The sequence below is a fragment of the Girardinichthys multiradiatus genome, chromosome 10 (genome assembly GCF_021462225.1).
Source record: "Girardinichthys multiradiatus isolate DD_20200921_A chromosome 10, DD_fGirMul_XY1, whole genome shotgun sequence".
Classification (NCBI taxonomy): Eukaryota; Metazoa; Chordata; class Actinopteri; order Cyprinodontiformes; family Goodeidae; genus Girardinichthys; species Girardinichthys multiradiatus.
Genome location: NC_061803.1, coordinates 36,756,762 through 36,766,007, shown reverse-complemented (window position 1 = coordinate 36,766,007; position 9,246 = coordinate 36,756,762). Strand labels below are relative to the sequence as shown.

The 9,246-nt window shown below is 41.0% G+C and overlaps 1 protein-coding gene and 1 long non-coding RNA gene across 2 annotated transcripts; one reads left to right on the top strand and one right to left on the bottom strand.

The window, feature by feature from the left end:
- Positions 1–962: 962 nt before the first annotated feature.
- adoa (2-aminoethanethiol (cysteamine) dioxygenase a) lies at positions 963–8,527 on the bottom strand. The gene is made up of 2 exons (XM_047377599.1): positions 7,935–8,527; positions 963–2,222 (listed from the first exon to the last, which is right to left on the bottom strand). The coding sequence occupies exons 1-2, from the start codon at positions 8,268–8,270 to the stop codon at positions 1,773–1,775; spliced, it is 786 nt and encodes a 261-aa protein (XP_047233555.1). The 5' UTR covers positions 8,271–8,527; the 3' UTR covers positions 963–1,772.
- LOC124875433 lies at positions 4,422–5,771 on the top strand. Its single transcript, XR_007040033.1, has 2 exons — positions 4,422–5,156; positions 5,316–5,771. It is a non-coding gene; the product is annotated as an uncharacterized LOC124875433 (long non-coding RNA).
- Positions 8,528–9,246: the final 719 nt, after the last annotated feature.

Here is a 9,246-nt window from a genome sequence, read left to right as displayed (position 1 = left end):
CCCTCACATTCTCGCCAGAGTACTGAGCAGAGCCGTTGCTAGACATAAACCAGGAATGGGGCACGAGATTTTAATAGAAAATATATAAATGCAAAAACTCCTGTCTTATAGATACAAACCATTCACTCTAGCAGTCTGGCTACAAATAGAAAGGATTAAACACCTGCTTTTCTACTGAATTTATAATCCAAATCACAGCAACGTGATTTTTTTGTGTGAAACCAATTCAGGGTTGAAATAGTCATTTTATATATGTATTATGTGATCATTTGCATTTTTTTAAATAAAGGCTTTATGACCCAAATTTATTGGCACACAGTATTTCCTTTAAATGTAAATGGTTAAAAGTGAATGTTTTATTTCCATTGGGTATAATGGAAATGGTACCGAGACCTTGGGTTGAACCTTCTCTTAGCTCTTTTTAAAACTTTTTATTTGTCATGTGTTTCTGGATTCATGAGGTGAAATAGTGATTTCTACTTTTAATTGATGGAATCTTCAATTGTTTTTGCAGTTCTTGAATTCATGCTGATTTGTGTGGTTTATTGAAGCATGCTACAGAAATATCAGCTGCAGATGAGGATGCTATATGTGTGCAGCAGGAACAGTTGCATGTGGTGCATTGTAGCAGAAACATGATAGAAGCTGCTCTGCTGTTATTTATTAGGATTTAAATAGCAGTATTCCTCCATCCTTTGGCAACTACACTCATGTTTTAGTCTTCACCAGGTGTTAAATGTGTCTTCAGAGCAAAATGATTTGGCTTAACATGGTGGCTTGAGCATGAAGCTAAGTTCCCATCATACCATTAACAACCGTCAGGACAGGCCTGGTGTTGTGCATCTCCACCAACAAATCATCTGCTATCTAAGGTTAAACTGTTTGATATAAACCTTTGTAACTGAGGTCCATTGACAGCAGAATCAGGTATGGTACTGGAAAAGAACCAGGGTAAATAGAACCAGGCTTCATTCATTTTAATTAAGACAAACGTTAATAAGTTGAGTGGTGGCAAGGTGAATTGTAAACCCCAGATTTTGAGTGTTGAAGGGTGAGGATTATTCATGGGGAACCTCATCATATTTATTACTCCGCATGAGAACATCCAGACCTGTATGGACTCAAAGGAAGGCACACTAGAAGGTTAAGTGACATACAGCTTGAAAGAAATAATAAAGTCTTGAATGAAACTAGTGATGTCCTCCATAGTCTCCCTCTGGATTCAGTCTCAATAAGTGAAGTGACAGTTCAATACATCACGAAGCAGCAGCTTTCTGTTTTATCACATAAATCAGAACCATTAATAAAATCTTGTTATCCAAACATGTTTAAGGCTTGAAAGGCAAATAGGGTTTATATAATGTAGTGTGGGTACTTGGGAAGAAGAAATGAGTGCATTCATTAGAAATAGCATCATTGATAGGTTCACACCTAAGGCAGGTACAAGCTTTAGCATCAAGACATCACAATCTGGAGGTCCTCTGCAGCATATTTTATGGAAACAGCTGCCAAATGTCTAATGATAACACGTTATCAGACATTCATCTGTGTACAAGGATTCAAAGAAAATTATAAGATTAGGAATGTCAGTTCCTGGCCGTCTTCTAAATCTCTTCCATGCTGTGGTGCCTGAGGAACACAGCATCCAGTCCTTTGAACTTCCAGGTAATAATCACTCCAATGGTTGGCTTCACAGTAACGGCTGCAGAAAGTCACGTCCCTTGTGGGTGGATAGATAGGAACATCTAGGTTCCTCTAAGAGGTGGTGTAGCTCAGATGGCAACCACGGGGCCTGGGTAAGGTTCACCACCACACCAGAAGTCCTCTGGCTGAGGGATTTCAAGAAGCCATCCCTCATTCTTGATCTCCTTCTTCTCTCCCAGCTGCTCCTGGTCAACCTTTGCACCCGATTCTGGTTCTGTCACACTTTGCAGGACTTTGTAATAATGGCAGTCCCGGCCATCATCTGGATTATAGGGAGGTGCGAGGATGTCCAGGAAAGCAGCCGGCCCGTCCACCGCATCAATCTGGTGCAGGTTATCCCGCACAGGAGTGAGGAGGCATGGCCCACTGTTCTCTGAGTATTCTGCAACAGAGCGGAGCACAGAGCGCCACACTGTGGTCACCTGCAGCGGAGCCAAAGGAGGGTCAAAATGAGGTGGGACAGTAAGGCTGTTCTCGAGCTTGTCAAAACACCTGACGTTCACCTTTCCATAGAGAACCTGGGCAGATGATAGAAAGTTATCAGGATTAAGGATGAAGGTGCTAAAAAAAACATTAATTACCAGTTTTTTCCTTTGATTCTACCTTTCAGCATATCAAAGAACATGCCACTATCTTTAGTTCCTATTCCTTAAAAGCAGGGATGTCCCGATCGGATCCCAAGTATCAGCTTGTACTCTGTACTAAACAGTATTTCACCTCTTTGACTAGACAGTATGGAGCTGTTCACCTCGCCTCTTACGCTCCCAAATCTGATGAATATCAAATGGATTTACAACAGAAGAAACCAGCAGGAAAAGGTAATCTGGTGGCTTTTCTTAATAATCGCTATAAATTCATTTTGATCAATCAGGAATTGTGACTTTAAAAAGTGGAAATTCTGTCCAAACCCTTGTAATATTTGATTCTCCTTAACATTCGCAGTCAGGTTGTTTTTTTTACAATGTAGTGTTAAAACTTGGCTTCTAAGGCATAATCCTCACATGCATCTTTCTCAAAAATAAACTATTGCAGAAAAGGAAACTTTGCCATTCCTGATCAATGCTCTTAGTTACCTGACATAAAAATTTTATGTGCATCTATATGTACATTATTCTGGTCTTTGGGCCTTTGTCCTGACAGAATCCACCAGCAATATATGGTGGTACAGAAATGTATACAGGTGCTGGTCATAAAATTAGACTATCGTGAAAAAATGGATTTATTTCAGTAATTCTATTTAAAACGTGAAACTTGTACAGGTCCTTCTCAAAATATTAGCATATTGTGATAAAGTTCATTATTTTCCATAATGTCATGATGAAAATTTAACATTCATATATTTTAGATTCATTGCACACTAACTGAAATATTTCAGGTCTTTTATTGTCTTAATACGGATGATTTTGGCATACAGCTCATGAAAACCCAAAATTCCTATCTCACAAAATTAGCATATTTCATCCGACCAATAAAAGAAAAGTGTTTTTAATACAAAAACCGTCAACCTTCAAATAATCATGTACAGTTATGCACTCAATACTTGGTCGGGAATCCTTTTGCAGAAATGACTGCTTCAATGCGGCGTGGCATGGAGGCAATCAGCCTGTGGCACTGCTGAGGTCTTATGGAGGCCCAGGATGCTTCGATAGCGGCCTTTAGCTCATCCAGAGTGTTGGGTCTTGAGTCTCTCAACGTTCTCTTCACAATATCTCACAGATTCTCTATGGGGTTCAGGTCAGGAGAGTTGGCAGGCCAATTGAGCACAGTGATACCATGGTCAGTAAACCATTTACCAGTGGTTTTGGCACTGTGAGCAGGTGCCAGGTCATGCTGAAAAATGAAATCTTCATCTCCATAAAGCTTTTCAGCAGATGGAAGCATGAAGTGCTCCAAAATCTCCTGATAGCTAGCTGCATTGACCCTGCCCTTGTCCAGTGCTGCTTCTCTGTAGCCCAGGTCAGGCGCTTCTGCCGCTGTTTCTGGTTCAAAAGTGGCTTGACCTGGGGAATGCGGCACTTGTAGCCCATTTCCTGCACACGCCTGTGCACGGTGGCTCTGGATGTTTCTACTCCAGACTCAGTCCACTGCTTCTGCAGGTCCCCCAAGGTCTGGAATCTGCCCTTCTCCACAATCTTCCTCAGGGTCCGGTCACCTCTTCTCGTTGTGCAGCGTTTTCTGCCACACTTTTTCCTTCCCACAGACTTCTCACTGAGGTGCCTTGATACAGCACTCTGGGAACAACCTATTTGTTCAGAAATTTCTTTCTGTATCTTACCCTCTTGCTTGAGGGTGTCAATAGTGGCCTTCTGGACAGCAGTCAGGTCGGCAGTCTTACCCATGATTGGGGTTTTGAGTGATGAACCAGGCTGGGAGTTTTAAAGGCCTCAGGAATCTTTTGCAGGTGTTTAGAGTTAACTCGTTGATTCAGATGATTAGGTTCATAGCTCGTTTAGAGACCCTTTTAATGATATGCTAATTTTGTGAGATAGGAATTTTGGGTTTTCATGAGCTGTATGCCAAAATCATCCATATTAAGACAATAAAAGACCTGAAATATTTCAGTTAGTGTGCAATGAATCTAAAATATATGAATGTTACATTTTCATCATTACATTATGGAAAATAATGAACTTTATCACAATATGCTAATATTTTGAGAAGGACCTGTATGTTATATTCATTCATTACACACAGACTGATATATTTTAAATGTTTATTTCTTTTCATTTTTATGATTATAACTGAAAACTAATGAAAACCCCAAATTCAGTATCTCAAAAAATTAGAATATTGTGAAAAGGTTCAATATTGAAGACACCTGGTGCCGACTCTAATCAGCTAATTAACTCAAAACACCTGCAAAGGTCTTTAAATGGTCTCTCGGTCTAGTTCTGTAGGCTCCACAATCACAGGGAAGACTGCTGACTGGACAGTTGTCCAAAAGACGACCATTGACACCTTGCACAAGAAGGGCAAGACACAAAAGGTCCTTGCTAAAGAGGCTGGCTATTCACATAGCTCTGTGTCCAAGCATATTAATAGAGAGGTGATGGGAAGGAACAGATGTGGCAGAAAAAAGTGTACAAGCAATAGGGATAACCGCACTCTGGAGAGGACGCTGAAACAAAACCCATTCAAAAATGTGGGGGAGATTCACAAAGAGTGGACTGCAGCTGGGCTCAATCCTTCAAGAACCACCACGCACAGACGATTGTAAGACATGGGTTTCAGCTGTCGCATTCCTTGTGTCAAACCAATCTTGAACAAGTGAGAGTCAGAAGTGCCTAGGATAAAGACAAAAAGGACTGTGCTGCTGCTGAGTGGTCCAAAGTGATGTTCTTTGATGAAAGTAAATTTTGCATTTCCTTTGGAAATCAAGGTCCCAGAGTCTGGAGAAAGAGAGGAGAGGCAAAGAATCTACATTGCTTGAGGTCCAATGTAAAGTTTCCACAGTAAGTGATGGTTTGGGGTGCCAAGTCATCTGCTGGTGTTTGTCCACTGTGTTTACTGAGGTCCTGGGTCAACACAGCTGTCTACCAGGAAGTTTTAGAGCAATTCATGCTTCCTGCTTCTGATCAACTTTATGAGATGCAGATTTCATTTTCCAACAGGACTTGGCACCTGCACACAGTGTCAAATCTACCAGTGCCTGGTTTGAGGACCATGGCATCCCTGTTCTTAATTGGCCGAGAAATTTGCCTGACGTTAACCCCGCAGAAAATCTATAGGGTATTGAGAAGAGGAAGATGCAATACGCCAGGTCCAACATTCAGAAGAGCTGAAGACCATCAGAGTAACCTGGGCTCTCATAACACCTGAGCAGTACCACAGACCGATCGCTCCACGCCACACCGCAGTAATCCAAGCAAAAGGAGCCCCAACTAAGTATTGAGTGCTGTACTTGCTCATACTTTTCAGTTGGCCAACATTTGTAAAAATCCTTTCTTTGTATTAGTCTTGAGTAATAATCTAATTTTCTGAGCTATTGAATTTGGGGTTTTCAATAGTTGTCAGTTTTAATCATCAAAATAAAAAACATATTTAATTTGAAATATATCAGTCTGTGTCTAATGAATGAATATAATATAAAAGTTTCACTTTTTGAATGGAATTCCTGAAATAAAATATTTCTTTCAAGATATTCCAATTTTATGATGAGCACCTGAACAGTCTAAGTGACTCACAAGGAGTAAAGTACTAAAATATTAATAGTTTTCAGGTGTATAAGGCCATTTCCAGACAATATAGTGTACTGAATCTTGGAAGTAAAATTAGGGATGCACCGATCCACATTTTTTCACTTCCAATCCAATACCTGAATTTGGATATCGGCCGATGCCGATACTATTCCGATACCAGAGCTCTATTTGCTTAAAAATTATTATTACCAATATTGTTGATTTTATGAGGCTGTAAGAAATTCCTCTCTACAGGGAAGTATGACAATCTAGGCCTGTATACATGTATGTCCCAAAAAGGTAATTTGAGGTAAGTAATAGGGCAGGAAAACAATAAATCATGTTAACTGGAAAAATCCCATCCCGAAAACAAATATGCAGAGTTTCAAATTGACTGTCAGTATTTATTAAATCCAAAACAACCATAACGAGTAAACTACTCCCAAAACGACCCTGTCCAAATAAAAAACAATGGCTGGTTCATCAGCACAAATGAAGTCTGCTGGCTCTTCTAGCAGCAACGAATGCTTTAAAATGTAAATAGAAAAGAAAAGTGCAATAAGTGTAATTATTTACACTATCAATAAAACAATGTGAATCTGATTAGCATAAATAAAGCACATTCCTGCTCTTGTAGCAGCAACAAAATCTTTCGTTTTCTACAAATAACGGTTGGTCATCGAGTACAATGTAGTTATGCATCTTGTCTGGAGGAACCTGACCTTGTTGTTTGAATGAGTCCAGAAGTGATACCTGCCGGCTACTTTCCTCTTTCTGCACACTGGCTACAAAATCATCGTGTTCTGTTAGGTGGCATTTTTTCAAATGTTTAACCAGGTTCATTGTGTCGTATGTCGCGGCGGAGCTTCCGCCTCTCGGTACCGCCGCTTTGCAAACATTGCATGTTGCAGTCCTGCTTTGCGGTGATTTGAGGGTAAAATATTTCCACACAGACATTTTTGGAATGAAAAGCAGGGTAGCCAGAAAGCAGCTCAATGCTCGTCTGCTGGCTGGCTTAAGCTGTGGAGTGGATCTTCTGAACGGAGGCATGTCTCATTACTGCGGGTCCCATGGGGTCCGCCTCTGTTTGGGAGATCCGTCCCACAGTTTGCAGCCAGCAGGGAATCACATGTGGAGACATTTCAGCAGACAACACTAAGCACATACTTGGCTCATGGATCGGAAACGTCTGCGCGTTGGATCTGACCTTTCCTATCTTTGAATGACATTGGTATCGGAACCTGATACCGGATTGGCCCTATCCCGAAGTAAAATAAGATGTTTGATTCTTCATGTGAAGTCATGATTGTGGTATGTTTATTGATCTGTTGATATGTCTGTGATCCAGTTACATAAACTGGCATTACTGAACAGGAAATGTTTGAAACTGTGTTCTACTTACTGACTTTCAGGTATTTTGTACTGTTAACCTCTGCTCATTAGAATTGCTAACTTCAACTAAATAAACACAAAATAGCTGAGTTGGGTTTTTCTGTCCAACTTTCCTGCTTTCAGTCACAAGATCCTCCCAGAACTTCAAGTAATCTCCAATATTTATCATCATTATAAAAAATATAAAAGTCATAATGCATTAAAATATCACTACATTAGAGTAGAAACTTTGCCAATTTCTGGAACTAGTTGCAAAGCAAGAAATGAACATCTATATACATGTAACTATATTGCGGACTGATTCAGACCCATGTGGGGGGGGGGGTACTATGTGGTCCTGTCTGTTTAGAAGTTCATAACCCATCAATCCGCCTCAAAAAGCAACAGCAGAACACAGAAAAGGCTTAACATTTCCATCTTAAGCATTCATAAGGAAAAACCTGAGCAGGACTGATGACTTTCACTAAGATTTAGCTATATTAGCTGCAGTGATTAATGAATGGGCGCTTTCTGCTCTGTGGATACAACAGATTTCTGGATTTGATGGTTCCACTCAGAGGAGACATGGTGACTGCAGCATGGTAACATTTAGACTCATCAGACGCATTTAACTCAGGTGGAAAATAAAACAGGCTACAGGACAGAGTGGAAGTGAGAGACCTTGAGCATCCCGTTCATTCCTGGGTGGTCGTGCAGCGGGATAGAGGTTCCGGCCTTAAGAAGGAACACCCCCATGCTGAACACCTCGGTCTCGCAGATGTGCATGTAGGTGACCGGGGGGCTCTGAGGTGCAGCCGCGCCGGAACTCGGCTTGTTTTTTGGCGGAGTAATTTTCAGGTCCTTGGCCCGGACGGAGGTAACTATGGAGACGAGCTGATTGAGCTTATCCGTAACGACGCTGCCGTCCCCGCTGCTGGCAGACCTGCAGTCCTTAAACGCGCTGAAGGCCTGCTTCGCTACTTTCTGGATCAGGGAAGTTTTGTTGTCTCGCGGCATTCTGACTGCGGCGGGGGAAAAACCCTAACGGTTACCAGGGAGTCCCTGTTCCACCGCAAAAACAGCTGAAAGAGGCCTCTCTTACACCCGTATGTTCCACGGTGCGGCTCGGTTCGAGTCTAGAAGACACTAAATCCCCACGTTTATAATAAACACAAAATAATTCATGGTTATAATATCAAATATCACCGCCACACACTAGACTCCCACATTACACTTTTCATCGTCTCGCCCCCTATCCCAACCTCAAGGGGCATGCGCAAGAAACGAAAAGCAGCCTGGGAAATACAGTTCCATTAGAAAATATAATAGAGACCTTAGTCATATCAGAATAAACACTAAATCAACCTACGTAACCTGTGAAATTCTGCTCATATTAATGTTCGTTTGTTTGTTTTTTAAATAAACTGCTATCCTTGTATATTTAAAACGAAAAACCACCAGCTTTTCTCTTAATGACACTACATTTCCCAGGAGTCCTGTGGATGCAACAGTTACAGACGGGAAGGCCACACAGGCCATTGAACTCTCCGAAGACCTCCCTTTACCAGCTGCATCTCCGTGTCGGTGTCATCTCACATTCTTCTCACTTGACAGCTTCAATCAGCACTTTAGGTCTAAAAATATAATCTTTATAGTTTTCAAAAATAATGGATGTAGATGAAAGAGACTTGACTGGTCCACCTCTGTGGTAGACCTCGCCCATGTTGGATATTCATAGTGCTTCATGTAGCTTAAATCATTTTCTTTCCACTGCTTCCAGATTAATCATTTTTTGAAGATTGTTTCTACTACCTGGATGTATAAACAAATCTCCGTAAACGTTCATAGAAGTTAATAAATTAGACTTTTTATACTTTGATTGAGTTTCTTATCCAGAGTGACTGACCAACTACAGCTTCTCCACCTGGAGCAGTGAAAAGCGAAGTACCTGGAGATCTTACCCTAGTTTAGATTATCTTACTTTGGAGACAAA